The sequence below is a fragment of the Mytilus californianus genome, unplaced genomic scaffold (assembly GCF_021869535.1).
Source record: "Mytilus californianus isolate M0D057914Y unplaced genomic scaffold, xbMytCali1.0.p SCAF_3, whole genome shotgun sequence".
NCBI classification, from domain to species: Eukaryota; Metazoa; Mollusca; class Bivalvia; order Mytilida; family Mytilidae; genus Mytilus; species Mytilus californianus.
Genome location: NW_026262679.1, coordinates 34787469 through 34813627, shown reverse-complemented (window position 1 = coordinate 34813627; position 26159 = coordinate 34787469). Strand labels below are relative to the sequence as shown.

Genomic DNA, 26159 nt, shown 5'->3' with positions numbered 1-26159 from the left:
TCAGTGAGTCTGTAAAAAAAAATTAATTATTTCAGGGATTTTGTCAAATCCCTAGCCAAAATCAAGGATTTAATAAACTCACAAATCAGTTCAGTGATTTTACAAAACTCCTGAAATTTCAGGGATTTTTTACTGTAACATATGTATAAACAGTGAGAACTTAATATGAACTCGAATTACCTTTGACCTTTAACACTTTTTGTTGTCTTTTCGGTGTTACTTTATGTATAAATGTTTAAATACATTTATTAGACTAATTTTGAAAGACAACTTGATGGTCGTACGGTGACCTATAGTTGCTTGCAACTACATTAGTTGGTCTTTGGTGGATAATTGTTTCATTAACATTCATACCACATGTTCAAGTTTACATTGAATTATATAAAGTCTCTATTAGCTAGTTTTCCTCCAAAGTACTGATTGCTTACAGTACGATACTGTTATACTACGGTAATAAATGTTTTTTAAAAAGAATTTTTTCAGTCGTCTAACATGCAAAAAGGTTCTTGAAATCACATACTTGTTAATTTTCTTGATAATTTTACTTGTGTGAAAAAGCATTAAGATATGATGTCCTTGATAACCTCAATTTCATCAGTTGACTGACAGCTGAATTTTAAACGTATATCGCCAACGTAGTTACCGAAACCAAGTTTTAGTATAAAATAGTATATTCTCTATCAACACGAGGGATTAAAGTATTAAGCAAATATCTACTTCAGCTGCAGGTACTTCCGTTTGTGAAACAATCACGCCCGTTTTCAATCCTCTTATGTTTTCTATGTTCCAAGACAACTTACAATGTTTTCTGTCATCCCACGAGGTATCCACGAATTAAAAAGAATGTACATTTTCATATTATATATTGAAATTCTATAATACCCTGCTCGTTAATTAAAAGAACATCGTATGAAATTACAGAATGTTATATAACTTGAAACGATAGAATGAATTTCTAATGCAAAATATTATAATATGTAATAAACAAGTTTTAAATGAAATATTTATCAATAGGGATGCGATAATAAAATTTGTACACACAGATGACATCTTTTGATATGTATGCACATTCGTTGCGCTTGAACAAGTATTAAAAGAATCACTTAAGACGCTAAAGGTAATATCAACCTGAAACCGAGATAATAAATGTTGCACACAATTCACATTTAGAAATCGATTATGTTGACTGAAAATACAATATAATAATAACTTGTTATTAAGGTGCACACGGTATGTGTCAACTATATCAGACATTTTTGTGGTGATAGCGTTACATAATTAACAGGTGTTTTGATGGTGATTTTTTAATATTGTTTTCAATCAATTAAGAAAATTTTGTGCGATTAATTTGGATGAACTGTTCAGAAACAAACGACTTCTGTGAGCAGTGCCGTCTGAACAGGAATTAAGACAGTAAGTATCACACGTTTTTCTTTATTTTGAAGTCTTTAGTTATACAAAAGACGTAAATATTAAAATACAGTTAATGGCGGAAATTTAAGCGTATTATCCTTTATGGTTGAGGATATTTTGCTTTTATGATAAAACGTTAACAATTAAACCGTGCACTATCGACCATTTATAACAACATCGATTTAACTGTACATGATGTGTTAACGACTGAGGCATTTTACAGGTAAATGACAGTTTACAAATTATTTATGTATTAATTTCGATATCTATGTTACACCATCATTGTTATAATCTTAATCAAGATATGTTAAAAATCTTTGTATAAAGTCCAAGTGTTTGGTGGCATTTATTTTCGGTGATGTTGAAATAGATGTCTAACAAGTAGCATGCACGATTTTGGCTAGCTGTAGATGTTATCCCAAAATTGGCGATGGATTTCCGGTTACTTTCTGACTGTATACATGTAGCAACCTTTTGATTTCCTGCCGCTTCTTCTGGGTTTTGTACTTTTAATTCGTTTGACAATTCTCAGATACTTGTACACCTGAGTCATTTGTTTCAAAATATTCGTCAATATAAATGTAATTGAATATTACATAATTTATATCTTTATTGTAAAATTACACCCATAAGGTTCAACCAATAAATAATAAAATGCATACATGTACTTGTACAAGAATACAACACATGAACATTAATTTTAACTAAACAGACAAATACAAGGGGATATTTACTACATTGCACTTGTATGAGTATCATGAGCCTGGCTGACATAGGTCTGTCGTCCTCAGTTCTAAAAACTGTCTTATAAAGACTCCAATATGACAAACAAGTTTTGGGGTGCGGCTAATTTATTAATTGGATCAAGAACTTGAAATGATGGAACGTTGTCTTTTTAATAAGCAAAACAATTGATATCACCAAAAAATATATTAATCATCTAGTAATTTACATTTCTTTCATACTCACTGTACTCTTGGGATGTTTATGTAACTACCCACTTCAATGCCTTGGTCTTAATCATGATCACAATTGTCCATATGTGAAATTATTGCAATTTAAATATTCCTTACTGACAATTAATTTCAGCTTTTCATAAAGACAAAGTTTAGATGAGGAATCATCTCAAGGCAATTTCTCATATTTGTCTGAAACAAAATTGTGTTGCATCGGAACGAAATCGACCTTATGCAAATGAATATCAATACATCTGTAAACTATTTCGGGTTGAAAAATATCTATACAAAGTCTGTAACTGTTTGAAAATTGAGTTGATATAAGAACCTACATAACATTATTTCGTATCTGAATGGACTCAATCAAAATATATTACATACATTGCTTACATCCACATCATTCTGGCATATCTCATTGACAATCATACCACATCTCCTTACTTTTATATGTATATGTGCACTTGCATAAAGTCTATTTCTATCCGACGCAGCTCAAATTATGCTTCATTTGTATTGATACAGATACATTACTATGAACTTTATTATTATTTTTCTTATATTAAAATTACTAATGCATATTTACACTAATTAAAAAAAATATATAAAAAAATGGTTCAGATATTACCATATACTAAACTGTGGTGTCACTGACGAAAAATCTCAAAGTAACAAGTACAAAAGTAAAACTGATAGTGGGAAAAAGCCTCCAACGAATAAGAATTACTAAAGGAGCAAAACGATTGAAACCCTGAACCTGAGAAATATATACAATTACACGTCAAATATGTAGTGTCAGTAATCTAATTTGTGTATAAAGTATTTATTGATTGTTGGTTACGTTAATACCATCCCGGTTAGACTTGCTACAATTCCCTTTCTTTTATTTATTTCTTACTAATTTATATGTTTACTGAAAACTGCCAGTATACTGATTGGCCTTGGAGAAAGAAAGCCTTCATGATACAGATGTCAGTATAATGGTAATCTCTTAGTTATAGCAGTAAAATTGTTAAGGGGCAAAATTGAAAAAAAATAAAAATAAGGAAGGGACATGTAGCAAGTCTACGTCCCGGTAGAAGGTCGGGAAAATTTTGACTGCCACTGGAAAATGAGGGTATATTGGATAAGGACAGAAATTGTGCCCTGCAACAGGCCACATGCGGACCACTCAAAGAGTTGTTGCAAGGTTTCTTAACGTGCAGAAAGTGTGGAACAATTTTTACACGAGGCTTCGGATTTAACGTCCTCATTCTGATCGGACGTGGCTGTTTACTTGTACATCCCGCAAAACCAAACGAACAACCGACTTTGGCAAGGGTTTTACTGCCGGTCGGAAGAAAACCAAGAGTGACCATATTTCTATTCCCCAGTCACAGTTGGGTTGTGTACAAAGTGAGATAACAGTGTCCTTGAAATTCTCAAAATAAATCCTAGAATTATAGCTGAGAGAAATTGTCTAAACTCTTGTGGTAATATGCATTAAAGTACAATATTTTACAGCAATTGGGATCATTTACGCTTGGGGAGTAATAACGGTCCATACGACACCATGCCCCGCTCGCACTATTATATTTCCATGTCATGTTAACCGCGAAATCACGATCAAAACCCTTATTTTTGGATATATTATAAAAAAAATCACAAATAATAATGAGTTCTAAGTTTCAAATCGATGTGAACACAACTTCGTGGTAGTAATCTTCCTTGAACCATGGAAGTATTATATTGACATATTACTTCCATGCTTGAAACAAAACAAAATAGTTTTGCCACATACTAGTGTTCTTTAATGTGCAGAGGAGCATGATATTCACTCTATTCGGGGCATCAAATTTAATGCCCCATTCGGACCGAACGTGGCTGTGTATTTATACATCCCGCATAGCCAAACGGACGCCCCACATTAGCAAGGGTTTTACTGCCGGAAGGGAGAAGTCCAGTGATAACCTTACCTATTTATTTAGCCCAGTCAGCCCTTGTGGTTTATGCAAGAAATATTTAGCACAATTAAATTTTTATATAGTTTTACTTTTCTCATTTTATTAACCTCCCACATGTTTCTTACATCTAAACCATTTCATTTAATGAGCTTTCGCATTTCTTCTTGAATAGTAGTTTGGAATTAAAAATCTATTTGACATTTCATGTCACATATTGAAAATCAATATAATAACGGAATCTGAGATAATTAAAGTGATGATATCTTATCTTTGCAGGAAATAAAAGGGTGCAAATAGTTTATGTATATATCTCTTCTACTGTCTTACCTAGACCAACGTTCATTTTATAAGTGGATTAAAAAGTAAGTACACGCATGTGTAATGAAATTATATCTATTTTATTATCATAGGAACTTCTATTTCGTTTTATATATATATTATCATTATGACGAATTTGAGTAAACAAAATGGGTAATCTCAAGCCAACGGCAGGAAAAACAATGGAAAGAACTTGGCTGACTGTTGTTTGCTTAAAACCTAGCGATTGATATCGCATACACATTTAGTATATAATCCTGGATAGTGTAACCTTGCAATTTCTTTTGATGAGACGTCGTTTTGAGGTGACATGTTATGGATATGTATTTATAGGAAATATGGATTGCGATTGAGACAACTATCCACCAGACTAGACTAGAGGCTCTGAAGAGCTTGTGTTGCTCACATTTGTCTGTGTGCATTTTCAACGATGGACATTGTGGACTAGAATAGAATTCATGACAAAAAATCTGTTTTTTGTCGATCTTGTATTGCTGATCATTTTTGCTGTGTACCGTTTCTCTCTATCTTCTTAGTTTTTGCCCAAAACATAGAAAAGGGTATACACATTTTTCATTTAACGGCAATCATCCTATCAAGAGTCTACTAACGATTCTGAAAAAATTGGTTTATTTGTAGATCTTGTGCTTATATTTTTTTTTCTATTTAAAATGTCTATCTATCTTTATAGTTTTCAAGTTGATAGACAAAATTAAACGCAAAAATTGGGAAAACTCTATGTAGATCTTATCGTACTGATCATTTTTGTTTTTAAAGTGTCTATCCATCTATTATAGTGTTCGTGTTCAAGATAATAGCCGATAACACTAGAAATGGATAAAAATTGTCACTAAAGGACCCTAACTCTAATAAGGAGTCAACTGAAAATTTCGGCCATTAGACTTCTTTGTAGATCTTGTCTTGCTGATCATTTTTGACAATGTAAGTTTCTATCTATCTATATAATTTAAGATATAAGGCAAAAACGCAAAATATTGGTAAAAATCGTCGTTAAGGGCAAAAGTTCCAATAAAGAGTTGTCCGACGATTTCAGCAATGTTTAACTTAATTGTGGATTTTGTCTTGCTTGTCATTTTTGCTGGTTAAAGTTTCTCTCTATTTATTATAATTTTGAAGATATTAGGCAAAAATGCAAAAAATGTTAAAAATCGTCATTTAAGGGCAATGACTCCTATAAGAAGTCGTCTGACAGTTTTGATGTTACAGTATATAGGTAGATCTCAGCATGTTGAACATTTCTGCCCTCGTCAGAGTTTGTCTACATGATTCTATAGCGGTTTTTAAGATAATAGACAAAACTTGCATTTTACCCCTATTTTCTATTTTTAGCCATGACAGCCAAGTTGGTTGGCAAGCGGGTCATCGAACACATTTTTTTAAAATGACTTTATAAGGACATTCCATTCAGTGTTTCTCTAAAAAAAGACATTTGTATGTATTGTCCATTAGGTCCTATATTAAACGAAGTCCCCCGCTGGCTGCCATCTTGGATGATGGATCCCCTACAAAGTTACAACACTTGGTCAGCACCTCATAAGGAACATTCATGCCATGTTTTATTTCATTCCATTGAGTGGTTCTCTCAAAGAAGACATTTTTATGTATTTTCCATAGGGTCCTATGTTAAATTAAGTCCCTCTCTGGCGACCATCTTGGATGATGGATCGGCTTCAAAGTAACAACACTTGGTCAGCACCTCATAAGGAACATTCATGCCATGTTTGGTTTCATTCCATTCAGTGGTTCTCTAAAAGAAAACATTTGTACGTATTGTCCATAGGGTCCTATGTTAAACGAAGTCCCTCTCTGACGACCATCTTGGATGATGGATCGCCTACAAAGGAACAACACTTGGTCAGCACCTCATAAGGAACATTCATGCCATGTTTTATTACATTCCATTTAGTGGTTCTCTAAAAGAAGACATTTGTATGTATTGTCCATAGGGTCCTATGTTAAACAAAGTTCCCCGCTAGTGGCCATCTTGGATGATGGTCCATTGGATCGGCTTCAAAGTTACAACACTTGGTCAGCACCTCACAAGGAACATTCATGCCATGTTTGGTTTCATTCCATTCAGTGTTTCTCTAAAATAAGAATTTGTATGCATTGTCCATAGGGTCCTATGTTAAACGAAATCCCCCGCTGGCGGCCATCTTGGATGATGGATCGGCTTCAAAGTAACAACACTTGGTCAGCACCTCATAAGGAACATTCATGCCTTGTTTGGTCTCATTTCATTCAGTGGTTCTCTAGAAAAAGTTCAAAATGTAAAAATTTAACGACGACGACGACGGACGACAAGTGATGAGAAAAGCTCACTTGGCCCTTTGGGCCGGGTGAGCTAAAAATGAGGATGCAAACAACAACAGGGCACTAACTACGTTTCATGCCGGCTTGATACGATGTTTCTTCATAGAGTGACTTTAATTTGGTCAGTGGTTTGGTATTGACATGATTTATAACATTTCCCATTGATAAAATAAGAAATTTTTTAAGAAACTAAGATTCCAACACCCTCAGGCAAACTTGACCTAAGATACATTTGGCTATTCATTTATGTCCTTTTGGTCATATGGCTTCTAACGTTTCTACGTATTTTTGATCCTTGTCTTTCAAATGTTTAGATTTTAGAGTTTCTGACGAAGGTACTAGTATATTAAAAAAACCTCTTCGAACACAATCGGTATTCATAACGTGTTATTTTCATTCACTAATATAGACGACAAAAGATAAACTAATAATTCTACACAAAATATTGTTGACCAAAGACATGTTTATCAAACTACAGTTTTGATAGGGAAATACATAAACATGTACATTTGAATAATGCTACAAAAAAAATCAATAGCGAAGTTTTTATTTCCTTTTAATAATAATAACTTAAAACTAAAAAACTCATAAAACGACTTTAAACATACCATAAATACCAAAACCAAATGTGTTACATTATGGACTGTTAAGTACCAGAAAGGTTCTATAGCATATTTTATAAATTCATTTTATGCAAGATTTTTCTTAAAATTGCCAAAAAAGGTGTTTCGTATAAGGAAAGAAAATTAATAACACTGTTACCACTACTCTAAAAAACTAAAGGCTTTATTAGTTTCTCTTCGATTCGTGAGGTCTGAATATCCCCTTGGTAACTTCCGCCTCTCTTTAATTTTTTAATTCTTTTAATAAGTAAATAATACATCTTCAAAGAAAAAGGAAATTTCTACAAAGGGAGTCCACCGGAATGAAAGTCGGGAAATATAGACTACCATTAAAAATTGTATGTTGGATATGACAAACATTTGTCTGGCAACAGGCCACCTTTTGTACCCCTCAAAGATTTTTTAGCAAGGGTTCTTTATCGTGTAGGTAGTAAAATATAAACTTGTTCATAAACGTTGGCATGAAGACTTCCTGGAGACATATTAGAGTAGGTTATAACAAATGTACTAATCTTTTAGTGGCTGAAAGACGAATCATTTGATTCCTTCAAATGCTTTTATTTCGAAAAAAAAAACAACAACCCGTGGCATATAAAAGTAACCTTATTAACCAACACTTGAATGAATGAATGAATGAATGAATATTGTTTCGCATTGTTCGTGTACTTCGTGCAAACAATTATTAATTTCCAAATATCGCAAATCTTGTTCATTTGAAAAAAGAAGCTGACAGTATATATTGTTCATATCGAAAATTGATATAAATATATAACAATAAATCGGTATCGTAAGATGATATATATAGATTATAACATGGCCTTTTTTCATATCAGACCCCTTATCAGCCCTAGGTCATGTTATCAGCCCGAGAGCCGACAGGCTCGAGGGATGATTTTGACCATGGGCTGATAAGTGGTCCGATATGAAAAACGATATGTTATGTTCTTTTTATCATATACTTCAGCAGAATACATACAGACAAAACTATTTTTAAAACTTTGAAACAATGCATTTGTTGTAATATTTGTTTTGTATTTTTTAATAATATATTTTCCTGATAATTGTTGTCATCTCCACTTGATTGGGTATTAGTACACCCTTCACATTCAAACAGACGACACGTTCCTCATCAGGAGTGGTTGCAAGACACACTACATTTTTACAAAGGATAGTCGAAAGATACCAAAGGGATATTCAAAACTCATAAATCGAAAAAAAAACTAACAATGCCATGGCAAAAAACAAAAACGATCAAAATTTTAAGACAAATAACAGTATACAAAACATAACATAAGAAACTAAAGACTGAGCAACACAAACCCCACCAAAACCCGAGTGCGATCTCAGGTGCTCCGGAAGAGTAAGCAGACTCTGCTCCACATGTGGCACCCGTCTTGTTGTAAATTCAGTAGACCACATTCGAGGGGAACAGGACAGGATTGTGGTTATTGACTTTGCAATAACACTGAGCACCTTACCGATCCACCCTAAAAATAAATGAATAAAAAAAACCAAACCCCTCTAAAAAAAAACTAAAAACAAAAACTTAAAAAAACAAACAAAATTTCATGCAAACAACAACAAATCAAGAGAGACAATAAACAAACACCAAAGATATACGTAAAACTGTATTCATCTTGCAATTCAAATTACATGTAGTACCGGTAAATACATTGTAGTTAGTATACGTGTAATGAGATTAATACAATGGAAAGGTAGATGCAAGATGAACAACATAGATCACTTGGCCTCCGAGGCCCTAAAAAAAACGGATTAGAAAATAAAAGTACTACATTGGTGTAGTTATGTGACATTTAAATTGTATATTGTTTTGAATTTATTTTCAGGAAGAATACAATTCATGTCAAACAGTGTCAATGTCAAAACATAAAATGTAAGACGATAAACGGCATGTAATGGTTGGCCAATCATAAACAAAGTGTTAAAATGGAGGAAATCATTCGATCAGACAGCCGTAGAAACCGTGACCTCCTTGAGGTCGTGATACAAAAGAATGAAGAAAAAAGTGGAGATGATAGTCGTCATCGTCTACCTGGCCTGTTGTCGACAGCTACTGATGAAATTAGTGGACCACCTAGCTTTGCATCTAAAAGGAGTGGCGATATATCAAAAGACAGATTCAGTAATGAGGTCGAGGACTTGAAAATTAATCAAAGTATTTCCTATATTCATAAAATGATAAACAGTCTAGGAATTCTCTGTATTGCCAATTTGGTGCTTTGTGGTTTAACATTACAGGTTATACTCAATATTACTGAAAATGATGTTGGTCATCCTAGAAACACTTCCCTTTTGTCATCACCTAAGTCATATGCTGATCTCCTGGAAGTGACGTCAGCTTTTGCATCGTTTGTGTTCGCGCTTGATATGTGTTCTATGATGATTTGTTGTATGCAGTTTTTCTTTGCATCTAAAATACTCACCGTTCAAAATGGGAAGGAAAGGTAATTATGGATGGTGTTTTTAGGTTTCAATAATTTGTAGTTATACTTTTGTATCATATGACAATGATCGCCAATTAAATACGCATTTTCAGGCAAAACAAAATCATTGGTATAAATAATAAGAATGATAATTATTATCAATATCCATTATTATTTAACACTACATGTACGTGCGTACATTAATTAACCAGATGGAGTCTTGGTATCACACGATTCTTACTTCCAAAAGTTCGGGGATATAGTGTTATTATTTAATGTAGGTGTGCTTGATTTTGATTTATGTACAAAAATATCAATAAGGTAAACAATAGATAGATGAGCATTCGTGGGATTGAACTAATAGAAAAGGTCAATCAAAATGACGATGCAGTTGAAAGAAACTAATTATATATATTTCGTCTTGAATTTGTAAAAAAGATGGAAAATCACACAAATGACACTAAAACTAAAACTGATATATACGGGACAACATAGTATATATTACAGTCCTCAACAAAGATAAATGAAGTAGAAATAATGTTATTGTCGTAAACTAGATTTATAAATTATTATATTGCGTTGAAAAAGAAAATCTATATCTCTTTTCAGGGCAGCAAAATATTTAACAGATTGTTCCAGTAGTCGTTTTGTAGCAATTTTAGGTTTCTTCATATCCGTCCCAGCTTTTCTGATTAGTAAGTTGAATATCATAACTGAAACATATATATTTACTGAACTAAAGACTTAAATAGTATCGAGTAAGTACACACTAGTGTAACATAATGAATTAAAGAAATACATTGTTGACCCAATCGTTCCTGATTGTACATGTCAGCTACAATTGTACAAAGCTAAATATATAGAAGTATATATTCCGATAAGTAACTTTAATTATATGGTAATTTCACATTCTTAGTCATTTTGATAGAAGAGACGCCGAAAATGCGTTCACTAATTATTCACAGAATCGTAGACACTGATTTCTTACAGAATCGCAGAAACTATTATACAAGAGAAAAATGCCAATTTTACTGCGCACGCCACTCGTTCAAGTATGATCATTCTGTTTTACACGCCCTAAATAATTCTGTATCGGATGATACCCGTTTCCGGACTTCACCATGCAGGCATGTCACTGATAAAAACAAAAGCAAAACATCCACGGTCAAAATGCATGAAAATGCCAAACCCATATTGTCAAAATGCCTGGAAATACACGACGAATGCCAGTACCCAATATCAACATAATATGTATTCATAGTGTGAACTGAATATAACCGTATATTTATATTGCTTTCTAAGCGAGATCACTCTGATTTAAAATTGAATATTTAATTTGTTTCAGCAATGATGTGTTATGTACTTATGAAAATGAGAACAACCCCAGCGATCACAGCGGCCGTTATATTATCTATTGGAGTAGTTTTGAGTGGACTGAGTATATTTCAAAATGTTTATCATTGGCAGGATGAAATCGCACGAGCCAATGATGGGCTTCCGGTCTATGAAGATTCTAAAATACATACGAATAATCAAAGACCAAAACATGAATTGAATACTTTAGTATAATAAACTTCGAGTTTTACTTTTAGAGTGTTTGAACAGGGAAAAGGCAGTGGGTGGACGAACACGAGATATCAACTTCTTTGAATAATTAAACAAGCACTGGATAGATAAAACAACACAACGAAGGCACAACCTACTATTTTAAAAGCAATAATTGTTTGTAAAGAAGTGCAAAATGTGCTATTGAAAAAAAACACATGCGATCGTAGACTTGAACAGCAAGATGATGTTAATTGATTTTACTCTGCAGTTTTGCACAAAAGATATATTTGAACTTCACGTTAAAATGGCAGATATTGATTGATTATTATTGAGGACGACATTCTACTCTACCCTATGGTTATCAGTATTCTTTTACCCTTCATACAAATGCTTTACATGTATCACTGATGCGCTTTATTTACTACATGTACATGACGTCAAAGTTTATTACTTTTAATTTAAAATAAAAAAAAGAAAACAGAAAATTCAGTATAAGTTGAATTACACATAGCTGAGAGGTTGATATAGCAGATAGTTGCCTCTTGAAAAAAACATTGTTAACCTTTGACGTCGCCTCGGTTGACAATCATGTTTTCGCGGGGTAAGAATTTGCTCTATCACCCTCTCAGCTATGTGTTATTTATATAAAGATAGATAGATATTATGTAAATCTAAAGTATCACCATGAAAGCAAGCACAGGTACATGTACAATGATAAACGTACGAACATGCTCCTTAGGTAACTCAATCCGGTAAGATCACTGCCAACTGTTTTAATAAAGCAATTGTGGATGGAATGTAGTCATTGAGAACGCATACATAAAAAGAAACCACACAGATCAGCTTAAAACGACAAGCGTGGTACTCACTCTTTCTACACGATTTAACGTCCTTATTCAGACTGGACGTGATTGCGTATTTATACATCCCACACAACCAAACGGACGCCCCACTTTGGCAAGGGGTTTACTTTATAAAGAAAAAAAAACAAAAGTTAACACATTTCTATACCCCAGTCACCTTTGGGGTGAAGAAAATTTGGAATTTGAAGAACAGTTTCTCGTTGTAAGGGAAAATGTCCAGTCTGCAATATACTCTCCGAAACGGTCAAAACTGAAAAGATTTCATTTACAATATAAAAAAAAACTTATTTTATCCAAGAATGTTGGTTTCTATTTACACCGAATTTGAATTTAAAGATCGAAAAACTTTATAAAAAAATGAAAGTCAAAATATCCATAGTAAAATTGTTCAATCGATACTATTTGGTTCTTTATTAAATACTTTATTAAGATTGTTAAACTCAATAAAAACGGATGGCATTTGCCGTCAGAATGGACTTACAGTGAATATTACTGCTTCCAAATTACCGCCCTTCATTCTGGTTGACCCCTACTACTGGACTTACCTATTGTTTTTATTGTTAATTAGTTCTTATCCTGAACATCCATGAAACATTTGCCACTGGACGTAAAGCAAACAACAATCAATTAATATAGTTCTTTCTTTAACTTCTCTGCTCAAGCTTCATACATATGAGGAGTATTGGCATGTTGCTATGACAATTACAGTTATTAAAGAAATATAAATAGTGGTTTCCGTGTCCGTTTGGATCTGAATATTTTTCATACTAAAAACCATACTGATTTTATACAATACTCTAATAACCTTATGATCTCATCGACTGTCATGTCGAGGAAAGTTATGAAATTATTTATATATGATAAACCTTACACCAGGACATATTTTGAAAACTGTTATAGTCAATAGATTCCTAACGGCGAACGCGTCAAAAACTGAAGAGTATTACTTGGATGGGAGATAATCATTGAACCAGTGTATCCACTGTTTGAAAAAGAGCGAAATTACAGCAGAACAATTCAACACAAGTGTTCTGTCCCCTAGTCCTCTTTCCTTAATATTAATGCCCTTATAGACAGAGTAAACTGGTGTTTCTTCTTCAAATACTAGTAATGGCATTACTGTTATATTTTAGCTCCCCTTTCAAAAAATTAATTAAATTAGAGTTTTAGTTGAGTTAACTGCTATTTCTTTTTTCGCTAGAGTTATACCAGAAAAACGTGTTCGTTTATTCACTCAAACCATATTCACATATTTAATCGTGTAAGTAGCAAAGCTTCATTGTTTCCTTTATTTTCTTACTGTGTCACTTTTAATCTGTATCTCTGAGATAGTGTATCCAGAGATATTTAAGCAATTCGTCATATCTTAACAAAGTAAGTTGTGCTTTTAGTTAGTGGTGATAAAATTCTGCTACTCTAGTACTAATACATTAACCTAGTTTGCATCGCCTGTTCCCATGAAGGACAATATCCTCTTCTTAATATTGAAATAACCTTTTATTTGCCTTTCTGATATAAATGTAACTGCATTTTTTTCGATGTTGGACTAATGGAATGTCGAACTGTTGGGTGTCGGACAAATAGGGTGTCGGACAAATAGGGTGTCGGACTATTGGGGTGTCAGACCATTGGGGCGTCGGACTAACGGGGTGTCGGTATAAGAAAAGGGAACATTTTCTTGAATATTCATTCATTGACAATTAAAACCGAATGCTACAAAAGTAGATAAAAGTATTGACGCAGTCTTTAATGATATGCAGTGGTGTATTGGAAGACAAAATTGAAAAAAAAACCAGACAAACCACGCCAAGTGAGGCAGCAGATACCAAAGGGGTATCAAAACTTATAAGCCGAAGACTAACTGACAACGCCATAGCAAACAAAGGGAAAAAAACAAACAAACTGACAACGCCATGGCTAAGAAAGGGAAAAAACAAACAAACTGACAACGTAATGGCAAACAAAGGAAAAAACAAACAAACGACAATAAAAGTTTTTGAAATACAAATCCGAAGTGCCAACTCTGACAAGATATAGTATAAAATTCTTTAATAACAAACTTGAAAATTTACAATGTACATAAATAAATAAATAGGAATTGATATAACAACAAATATAAATATACAAAATGGCAATACAAAACAGTACAAAAAATACGTGTAATACATACATAGAAAAGTGTATAAATCATATCATTTATTTTCCAAATTATTTAAAAAAAAAAGGTAAACTTTCGTATTGTTTTAAAATTTGCTATAAAAGTCATTGCATGCTTGAAAGGCAATTTATAAAAATGTGTTATCGACAACTACAATGTTTAATGTGCTGCATGGAATATTGCATCTATGGACGAAAGACACAAAGACGACAGAGTCCAGTTTCGTCTTCGACTGTTATTTAAAATATGTCACCTTTCATCGTCTGGAATGTACAGTCGGAGTGTTTTCTAACACAAGTTCATCAGATATCTCAATAATTTGTGAAATTACGCTTTATGATAAACCAAATATCTTTGATTTTTTGGAGGAGAGTTGTAAAGCTACCAAGCTACTATTCTCCTTGAAACCCCATTAGTTACCGCTTTGTTATTCATTATTGCTGGTTTAGTATGAGTATTGTTATTATATCTACTGATTGTCTGAATAGTTGGTTTTGATTTTACAGATTTGATTGGAGTTGTTGAAATAGTCTTTTCTAAAGGCACTCTCAGTTTCATCACAATGCATACTGTGGTTATTACAGTGAATGATATAAGTCCTAGAGATCCAAATACTAGACCTAATAATATTTCTGCAGTAATTACAAAATCTGAAATAAACAAGACACAGGCAATTACATACTAAGTCTTGTTCGTGCAAAAATTAGAATGCAAATATAGTTATAAATGAAAGGACTCTTATACTGTTGTAATTCTCCCCCCCCCCCCCACCAAGGGTGACTGGGGAATAGAAATATGGTCACTACAGGTCTTCTTCCGACCAGCAGTAAAACCCTTGCTAAAGTGGGGCGTCCGTTTGGCTGTGCGGGATGTGCAAGTACGCAGCCACGTCCGGTTAAAACGGGGACGCTAAATCCGATGCCTCGTGTAGAGAGAGGGCCACACTTTCTGCACGTTTAGAACCATTGTAACAAATCTTTTAGGGGTCCATAGGTGGCCTGTTGCAAGGAAAAAGTTCTGTCTCTATCCAATATACCCTCATTTTCCAGTGGCAGTCTAAATTTCCCCGACCTTAATCCCAGACGGCCTCTATTGCAGGATCTACCTATTGTATTGTATTTTGTTCTCGTCCTGAACATGCATGAAATATTTGCCACTGGACGTTAAGCAACCAACAATCAATTAATCAATCAATCAATCAATACTGTTGTAATTAGAAAATATTATGCTGCCCGAGTTTGTATTGACAACTTATATTCCGAAATTCTAGTTTGAATTATCTCTCTTTGTTTATTCAGATCAGCTGACATCACTAGTCGGGTACAATATACATTATATGAAGATCAGAACCATTTACTGATATATAGTACTAACCTTTTGAATTACTCTCAGTTGTATTTGATGACGTCATTGTTGTGGTAGTAGGATTTGGTATTCCTCTATACCTCAACAAAAAGCCTCGTCTATTGACAGAACCATCACTTTCAAATGCTACAACAACTGATGTACTATTAGATGTATAGTTGTATGGTATTGTATCAGGATATTCATTACACACAACTGACATTCTGTTATAATCACATCGATGTTCGCCTGAAAGGAAATAACTTGGATTAAATTATCACTGTGAAATGTTTACAATAATTGAATAACATTAACATATCGCCAAATTAAAGTATTGTACACTGCAGATGTTGAACTGGAAGTAGAAAGAAATATACAGTTTACATGTACATTGTATGGTATGTACATTGTCGGCAAATATCAAATTCATTTGATCGAGCTTGAGATGCGATAGAAAAGCTAGGCTCGCCGAGCTTTTCTCATGTTTCGTAACAAATACAAATGAATTCAATATTTTGAGGCAATGCACACATATCATGTTTATCCCGCAATTTAAGATTGGTGCAGTATGTTTATTTTTTTTTTAATTCTCAACTGTTGTCTTTGACTCTTATAGTAATCGACATGGCTATAACGCGGACCGTGTTGAGGACCTCAAAATAAACTGTGACGTAAACAGTTATTTTATCATTACAGTTTCCTCAACATATAGAAGCAGAATATCAGGCTTTATTTGTAGGAAACATTTATTTGTACAATAGATGCCCGATTGCAGGGTAAAGCTTTTTGCATGCACTGTACTATGTGGAGTTTATTATCATTGTACTTGTTTAATATCTTCTTTAGTACAGTTATATAAAACATACCATCGTATATTTGATATTTGTCATAATCGCACGACGTTCCATCTTCGATATCTCCAAGTATAACATTTATTTCTATTGCACCAAATTCGTAAGCTAAATTCCATCGACAATCGCTTTTACTAAAAACAAAAGCAAAAAAGTCATATGCAATGTGTATTCAAATTTCGATAGAATACACAATGTATGTATAAATGCTATTAAATGTAAACTAAAAGATTTGTTACTTAATGGGAAGGATTATTCGGCTGATTGTTGTAAATACAAAGTGTTGAAATATACTTGGTATAATTTAATAAGATAAGTAAAGCGACTTAGGACACTTTCGATGCTATCAGATTTTTACTACAAAGTTGGTATTCGATATGTCCGATTTGTCTTAGCCAGAATCACGTTCTCCTTTTCATTTATAACTTATTATCAAATGCGAATTACTAAAGTATCACCGGATTTGTACCTGTTATGAGTGCAGCACGACGGTTGTCACAAGTGGAAAAACGAACTGCTTACTTTCAGGAGCACACAAGTTCACTTTCGGTCTTTTAATTAGGTTTGTGTAGCCCAAAATTGAGTGTGGTGTTTTTATAAGATGTTGGTCGTCTTTACTTTTTCTCTTAATCATAATCATCCTTTCTTCCAATTTCTATTTATAGTATTTTTCTTTCTTTTTTCACTCGTAAAAGAACATCTACCAACACTATAGTCACAAGATTATGTTGGTAAATCACACGGAATGAAGATTTGTGGTACAGATATGCTATATAAGCATAAAAATACCATCATTTGTTGAATTTTAATTTGTAAGAAAACTGAGCAAGAGGATTTCAAGAGTTTGAGTAAGTAGTTTACTGTTTTTTTTTACAAATACTAACCTTGGATATGTTTCTGGAAAACTAGGACTAGATAAAAACTGGAAATTTTCAGTTAAAATTATATCTTCTCGGTTTTGACAACCTGTTCCTTCTGAAATTATATGATAGAATTTTAGAAGCTACGACATGTTTCTTTGGAGTTGTCGTGTGTTTTTGAAAACACAAGCTTTACACCTACAAATTTCACTGTAAGTAGAATCCATGCTAATTGCTCTGTTGATTTTGCACTTATGATAGCAAACCTATATGTATAAATCTAAAATTTCTTCATTTAGGAATACGAATGCTCGATTAAATCTGAATAATTCTTCAGATTTATGTTTCTGTATGTGTGCAGATAACTTAAAATATCTTTAGATCGTTCTGTCTAGGGATATCGTTTCTTTCAAAATATATTTTGTTTTTTTTATATATAAAATGGATGTGCGCAGAACTATGTAACTATCAAGACCGAGAAAACGAATGTACAAATACCGTTCTTCATCGTGTTGATATATTTTATTGCACAATTAATGTATACATGTAATAACGTTATAATTAAGGTGGTACATAACACTACAGTGAGATAACTCTGTAAAAATCAGCTGAACGTTTTAATCACGTTCTATTGTTAAGGAAATATTAAGCTTCTCAATGATCAAAATTAGTGTTTGTCAAACTGCTATACATCCGATGAAATTTTTCCGATAAAGTGTGTGGTTCAAATTTTTTGAAACTTTTATATTTTTTTCAAAGGGTCAAAGTAAATATTTTGTCAAAATTTTATGAAAATTAAACGAGCCAAATTAATTTTAGTCAATGTGTTTGGTACCACCTTAAAAGAAGTTTCATATGTATATACCATAATTTTTAGCAGCTAAATAGTCTAATTTGAATCCAGATTTTACTGTAGCTGAATCTGTGTGCATCTCCACTCGTAAATAACGTTGTGATGTGGAATAATGAACAGGCGATGATGGTGCACCACACGATGAAAATAACGTGGAAGTTTGATCTTCAGCTGTAAATAGAAAGAGGTGGAATTAATTTGAATAACAAGAGAATATCATTTCGGATATTTTTCCAATATTCATTAGAATATACTTCATCCTATTATAGGGATTTTTTTCATGTAGTCTACAGTAACAGAGTTTCTTAGTCTGCCCAAAACCTTAAACTTTGCTGTGTCTTTTAAAATGTATTACCAATTTTATCGGTTTCAGTTTGTAACATCAGATCCAAAATGTTTACTGCACATGCACTCCAGTTTGTATAGCTCATTTGTTCTAATATTTTAAAAAGAAAAGTTTGGACTAACATGGTTTTTAATGTTAACTGTAATGAGTAAACGAAGAAGGACAATTATTTGACCACCATGTTTATGTGTCACCACATAGCCTTCAAATATTAAAAAAAACCTTTCACAATGCGTAACAATCTTTTAACGTCCCCAGGTCTGGACAAGATGTGAACAAATTCTACAAAACAACCAAACACATGAATGTATTACGCCCCCCCCCCCCCCCCAAAAAAAAAAAAAAAAATTAAAATAAAAAAAAAAAACTATAAATTAAAAGAGAAAGTAACAGCTTTTGACTTTGGAAAGGCATATGCACTAGCGAACTCAACATTTATTAATACAGTGTCATCTTTTATTAACAGAAAGAAATAATATGTTTTATAAAAAAAGTGGATGATCTATCGATCCAAAAGTTTGTGGATAGTTTTAAATCTAGACGACGATGTATAAATAAATAAATAATGAATGTGTCCATGTCCATGGGACACAGATGCCCCTTTGGAAATATACGGCAAAATTTTCAATTTACAAAGGGACATAACTTAAAAACAGCGAAAGAGACGCCACCCAAATTCGAACTTGATCTGTGTTTGGTGGTATTAAGCATTGTATTAAAGTTTCATAACATTTGGTGGAGGCGAACAAAGTTAGAGTGCGGAAACGGCAAATTTAGCAATTTTCCATTTATAAAGGGAAATAGCTCTAAAACGGTGTAAGAGACGCCACCCAAATTCAAACTTGATCTTAGTTTTGTAGTAATTGGCATTGTGTATACGTTTCATAACATTTGGTTGAGGCAAAGTAATGTTAAATTGCGGAAATTGCAAATTTTGTCAATTTTTCCATTCATAATAGGACATAACTCAAGAACAGTGAAAGTGATGCCACCCAAATTCAAACTTGATCTGTGTTTGGTAGTAATAAGCACTGTATATAAGTTTCATAACATTTGGTTGAGGAAAACTAAAGTTAGAAAACGGAAACTAATTTTGTGACGTACGGACAGAGGAATGGACGTACAGACGGACAAGAGTAAAACTTGATGCCCCCTCCGCCGCGGCAGGGGCATAACAATTCAGAAAACATTAATTTAGATTTTTTGTTTTCAAAATCTTCAAATACATTGAGGAATAAAGGTGAATTCATTCATTAATTCAATACATTCATCGCTTTACTTAATTTCGTTTTTTTCCTCGAAATTTTATCAAAATCTTTTAAAATTGTAAGTTTAATGTTTTTTGGGGATCTTTAAACGGTGCTGGCTGTCCAGAAATGCGACATAATGTTTCTGCAGTAATAAAGAATACATCACCATATATGAAGCGGGGATTCTTTATTTTAGGTTTGATTGAAGAACTTCTTAAAAATGGACAAAGTGTAAAATAAATTGTGGGTAAATTTGCCTTATCTACGCAATGTCATTTATTTTAAGTCATTTATTGACCTACTAATGTGCAATATATAAATGACAGTGCAATACATTTGTTGCATAATTTTTCAATTATTGCTAATAAAATGGACCGATTTTTTTTTTTTTTATCTAATTGTTATGACAAGGTTCTATCCTTGTATATTATCATAATTATACTTTTTAAGAAACAAATGACACTGTTACAGTACCGGTACATAAACATAATTTATTTGAAGCAATAAATATGGTTATTACAGTAACTTAAATATCACATGAATACCGATTGTCCAATTCTCATTGAACTTTTGTAGTTAAAATCTATACCATCATTTAAATCTTGATACAATTATAAATATGAATGTTCAAACAAACGGTTCGTACTAAAAGTCACGCTAACTTGTATTTGTCATGAAAAGAGGAATAATTTACAGGGTATATAATTGTTTTGGATTGAGTCATGCACCCTCATTTTTTTCAAATAAATTGGATTAACGACAATGGTAACATCCCCTTTGATTTCAACTTTAGCCTGTTGTTCATCTAGAACTGTTGAGGTCAGCAAAAAGCTGCCCTTCTTACAAAAGAGACAAAACTAAAGTAGACATCGACCTCATACAGTAAACTTAATAGTACACTTGATTTGTCGTATTAATGATTGTGTACATTTTTGTAAATGGCAAATAGAAGAAAAACACGAGTTTCTATCATGTAAAATTTAATTTGACCTCTCAATCATTGACAGATAAGTAAACTGTTAACAAATTCAATTTACTAATTTTCAGACCAAATCTTTGTGATTTTTTTTTTTTTTTCGCATTCGTTACATCATATATACATATATACACTTTGTCTCAAATGTAGCCTAATGGGCTTTGCTCATTGTTGAAGGCCGTACGGTGACTCATAGTTGTTAATTTCTGTGTCATTTGGTCTCTTGTGGAGAGTTTTTCATTGGCAATCATACCACATCTTCTTATTTTTATAAGAATGTTAGATATGCAAATTCGCATTAGCAAAATTTTGTTCTTCCCTCAACGGGATTCGAACCCCTGCAACTGTAACATCGTGGCACACCGCCTGCACTGTGTTCAGCTCCCTAGACAACTCGACCAACTAGGCTATATTGTAATATAGTTTTCGTTAATAGAGTAATGCCTTTCCTCGTCGGCTTAATCTAGGGTTGTAACACAGTACATGATGATATTGTGGCAAGCAGATGTTGTACCTTACAGAACAGTTATGTTTTGTCTGTCGTAAAGGATGATAATGTTACTTACCATGCCGTCACATCAAATTTAAATATATATATATATTTATTTCAATATAAGTTATATCTATCCTTTTCCCCGAATGTGACCTACCATATTAGACTTATCACCGGTTTTGTACTCATGAGCAACACGACGCGTGCCACATGTGGAGCAGAATCTGCTTACCCTTCCGGAGCACCTGATATTACCTCTGGTTTTGAGTGGGGTTTGTGTTGCTCAGTCTTTAGTTTTCTATGTTCTGTTTGTATTCTGTTGTTTGTCTTTTGGACTTTTTCTTTTTTTTTGCCATGGTGTTGTCAGTTTATTTTCGACTTATGAGTTTGACTGTTTCTTTGGTATTTTTTGCATCTCTTTTATAGTTATATAATATTACAATATATATAACTTACCATTATATAATGCTATAGTATCGCCAGGACAAGATATGTCATAGGTAAGAAATATTAATAACTGTAAATCATCAGATCCTGAATCTATAATCCACCAACAATCCATATCACTGAAATAAATTAGAAACATCTTTAAATTTTAAACAAGATAGTGAGCTATGATTGAGAATGACAGATTGTTCAAATTTACCGTGAAACATGTACTGAAGATAACCATATGTGTAGAATATTATATGTGAAAAAACCCTAGATGTATCATATACAATAGGCCCTACTGTACATGATACAACTACAGTACATTTATGCAAAGACGATATACACGATTTTACAATAAATGTATTTTTCCAGAAAAGTTTGACCTCACAAAGCAAACACCTTCATGTCACAATGTCCTATGATGCGGTTTCTCCAAATGACCACAGGTCAACTAGGACCGTTCATTCAAAAAACTGAAATTGGAAAGTCGTCTTTCACCTTCTGGTGTTTCACTAGCGCTGTGTGTCATTTCCTCGTTGTTTTGAAATGGTAAGACAGTTCTGTTGATATGTCATCTGTTTAACAGAATATATCATTTATTTTACATATACTTAGTATGTTTCAGTTTAGTAAAGTCTAGTGTTCTATAGTTAGTATTGATATTTACTTTTCGTATGTTCCAGTTCCTCCATTATATCCTGGTGACGTCAGAGATATCATTTCTATTGTGCTGGCAGTAAAATTTCGTTCAACAACACTACAGGTCTGGCCCTCAACTGAAAGATAAGATTAAACACTGATACTACTTTTTATACTTCCATTATTTGCCGGTTCCAAAAAAAAAAAATAAAGATTTTAAAATTATATAAGTTATAAGATTGGATAGTTTTCGATTAAAGAATTTCGTGCAAGATTTATTTCCCTTTTGTTCCCGTGTTGGTTTTTTAAGGAGGGAAAAAAAGGGGGGGGGGGGGGGGTTAACGTGCATAAAAGCCAAATTCAAATGACTGTTAGAATTTAGAAAAAGTAGCTTTCTGAAAACAGTTAAAATTTCTTTAAGCCTTGCATAGTTCATCACGATACGATCTAGTAAGGGTCTCTCATCAGACTTTTTTTGTAACACATGGTTATTCAAATAAGAAAAGCAACCTGTTACATCTCCAACATGGTAACTGAAATGTTATATCGAAGCCTATCTAAAGTCTATTTGCCGATTACCGGTTTGACTTTAATTACACACTTTTAACACAAGTTATTCCCCTTTGTCAGTTATTGACTGGTTCGCCACCATACAAAATGTGCTACTGTCCATGCAAATGCATAATATGTTGAAAGTAACATATATCGCATTTTAACCAACTTTTTATGAAAGATAATCATTGCTATCAAAATGTTTCACTTAAAGATTAACACAACCTAAGTATGTAGTATAACGTAGTATAACGAAATAAGAGATCTATATTTTAATTAGATTGAGATTAACAATAATTAAAGATTTGAAAAACTAAAGGAATAGACTCATAACGCATAGATAAATTTGTTCTTTCCGCGAGCTCTTCATTTTTAATGACAATGTATGGCTTCCCTAAAGGAAACAACTTGTACAAATGGATAATTAATTACATGCCTGGGTCAATTACAAAATTCAAATAGACTATCATTTTAGTAACGTTTCTCTAATATGAATTTTGTTTGAATAAGATATAAGTCAACGATTAAAAAAATCGTTTCATCAAAATGTTCTGTGCCAGCAGAGAATATCTTTGTCGTTCCACTATATTTAAGTTTCGCTGATTAAAGAGTGCAGAGGCGGATTTTGTGTAGCTTAAAATATGGTTAATTCATAGAGATTTTACATATCCCATTCCTAATTAACGTTGCATAGTTCCCCCCTTTTCTTTTCAAAATCATTGATCCGCATCTGAAGTGTAATACAGTTTAATATGTGCAGAGCATCCGTAGAGACACAAAAAGAGCTTCAATTCGGTAATTCTCCAATTTTATCAATAACTCTAAGGATATGTTCTAGCTTCAGCAATTATTTTCAAAAAAATGACATATAAAAATATGACCATTTCATATCTACAATTCTTATTTTTGGTTTTAAAATTCGAAACTAAACAAAATTTATCATTTTGTACTTCACTAAATCATAAATGAAAAATTGTTACATAAATGTACACAAGTACAGCTGAAAAGTATAACATGTCGCTCAATTCACTGCGTGTTCTTACATGTATTTGCGGTCTTCATTTTTTGGCCTAAACATATATTAGTGTATGGTTTTGAAAGAAGAAATTTCATTAGTACTGATATCCTTTATATGTTGTATAAATGTTAAACGTCATGTTTTATACAAACACGCATATATATATATATATATATATATATATATATATATATATAGTCTGAATATGTGACAACTTTGCGACAGACGTTCTCCATCTGATAACATGTGGCTATACAGGGCTAACACCATAATTTATTATTATATACTTCGTCTCAAATTTATCCCAACAATGTTAGATCTGCAAATTTGCGTTTGAAAATTTGCGTTTGAAAATTCTTGTTCTTCCCTAAGCGAGATTCGAACCCCTGCATTTGAGACATCGTGGCAACACCGCCTGCACTGTGTCAAGCGCCCTAGACCATTCGACCTCTAGCGCGCTGGACACGGTGCAGGCGGCCGTGTTGCCACGATGTCTCAGATGCAGGGGTTCAAATCCCGCTGAGGGAAGAACAAAAATTTGCTAACGCCAATTTGCATATCTAACATTGTTGGGCTAAATTTGATGTATATATATTTAAATAAAGTATAACGAATGCTAGAAAATATACAAATTCACAAAGATTTGGTCTCAAAATGGGTAAATTAAATTCGTATATATATATATATATATATATATATATATATATATATATATATATATATACTTTTTTATTAAAACAGATTCTTTTGTACTGTTTTAGATAGTGATGTCAATTATAGAAAGGAAATACATGTAGCACCATCAAAAGCGTGTAATGTATCGTCTATATCCTGATCCTGTTCGTTATAAGGTTCTAGGGTCAATGGCCTGATTCTTTTATTTACTTAAAACGTTCAGATGAATAATAATACATATTTGTTCTACTAGGTTTTAGTCAGAAAATAGCACAGTACACATTTTCATCCGGACAATCTTGGTGCTTTTATCTTAGAGTATGATTCAATAGTTGCAATACTAATATGCTTTTTTACTTTGGAAACTAAGAATTTGTACATGTCACATTTATTTTTAAATCTATTTATATCCTAATTTTCCCCCGAATTTGATGCATTAAATCATAATATATTTTGAATACGGAAATATCAAAATAAGAAGATGTGGTATGATTGCCAATGTGACAACTCTCCACCAGAAACCATATGACGTAGAAGTAAACAACTATAGATCATCGTACGGCCTTCAACAATGAACAAAAACCATACCGCAAAGTAAGCCTACATTTCCCCCACTAACACAATATAACACAACACTATCTTGCTAAAACTAAAGACATAACTTATTGTCTTACCGAAAACGATGTTCCTAAGTATGTAAGCAATAATGAACTCAGCTATTATTACTGTGTAGTCAGCAAACAATATTCTCATTCTTTAAAGCTGAAAAAAATTAAATTTGAGAATATTTTAAATGAATAATAAAATATGTTTTGCAGAAATTGTCAACTCTTTTAAACTATTAATAGGAAAGTGCGTATATGTGTATTTGGACATTTTGAAAGATTTCATAGCATAATGCCGTTCAGCATTTGTATACATTAATAATTACGTCGTGTGTATAAAAGAGTATGAAACAGGCCTAATTAAAATTGTCTTACCCTTCGTAATAAGGAAATATGTCTTATTCACATTTTTACCGTCTTCATATCATTTGATCGTTACAATCAGAATAAATAATCTAATTATGAAATACGTTCATGCCTTTTATTACCGACAAAATATTAAATGTTTTGATCCATAAATGTAGATTTTGTCAATCAAACTTCTGATAAATGTGAGAACTATTGATAACGATCATATCTAAGATCAAAATCGGCAAAACATTCTGATAGACACAATCGCCATTGTTTAATATGGTCCTCTGGGTCGCTCATTCAAACACCTGCGTGAA

The 26159-nt window shown here is 32.8% G+C and overlaps 2 protein-coding genes across 6 annotated transcripts in view; one reads left to right on the top strand and one right to left on the bottom strand.

Annotated features, from left to right (window-relative positions):
- Positions 1-1091: 1091 nt before the first annotated feature.
- LOC127734435 (uncharacterized) lies at positions 1092-12915 on the top strand. 2 transcript variants are annotated; one of them, XM_052244286.1, is made up of 5 exons: positions 1092-1413; positions 4586-4671; positions 9432-10049; positions 10638-10723; positions 11374-12915. In XM_052244286.1, the coding sequence occupies exons 3-5, from the start codon at positions 9532-9534 to the stop codon at positions 11595-11597; spliced, it is 828 nt and encodes a 275-aa protein (XP_052100246.1). In that variant the 5' UTR covers positions 1092-1413; positions 4586-4671; positions 9432-9531; the 3' UTR covers positions 11598-12915. The 2 variants fall into 2 exon arrangements, with proteins under 2 accessions (XP_052100246.1, XP_052100247.1); XM_052244287.1 differs by lacking the exon at positions 1092-1413 and adding an exon at positions 1596-1636.
- A 1558-nt stretch (positions 12916-14473) lies between these two features.
- Positions 14474-26159, bottom strand: part of LOC127734434 (cubilin-like) — a 28947-nt gene continuing 17261 nt past the window's right edge. For 3 of the 4 annotated variants that reach the window (XM_052244285.1, XM_052244283.1, XM_052244282.1), the window contains exons 2-9: positions 25561-25648; positions 22670-22778; positions 22027-22136; positions 18518-18676; positions 17677-17767; positions 16808-16926; positions 15972-16190; positions 14474-15247 (exon numbers count right to left, since the gene is read on the bottom strand). In XM_052244285.1, coding sequence (XP_052100245.1) covers positions 14979-15247; positions 15972-16190; positions 16808-16926; positions 17677-17767; positions 18518-18676; positions 22027-22136; positions 22670-22778; positions 25561-25639 — 1155 coding nt within the window. In that variant the 5' untranslated portion in view covers positions 25640-25648 and the 3' untranslated portion in view covers positions 14474-14978. Of the gene's footprint in view, positions 15248-15971; positions 16191-16807; positions 16927-17676; positions 17768-18517; positions 18677-22026; positions 22137-22669; positions 22779-25560; positions 25649-25866; positions 26011-26159 lie in introns of those variants that run through there. The other variant, XM_052244284.1, reaches the window with a different exon arrangement.

What these genes read in the sequence shown, in the direction of transcription:
- LOC127734435 (XM_052244286.1), top strand. Translation starts at nt 9,532, where the DNA reads ATGGAGGAAATCATTCGATCAGACAGCCGTAGAAACCGTGACCTCCTT. An exon ending in GTTCAAAATGGGAAGGAAAG is followed by an intron (nt 10,050 to 10,637) that starts GTAATTATGGAT and finishes ATCTCTTTTCAG; the next exon opens with GGCAGCAAAATATTTAACAG. An exon ending in CGTCCCAGCTTTTCTGATTA is followed by an intron (nt 10,724 to 11,373) that starts GTAAGTTGAATA and finishes AATTTGTTTCAG; the next exon opens with CAATGATGTGTTATGTACTT.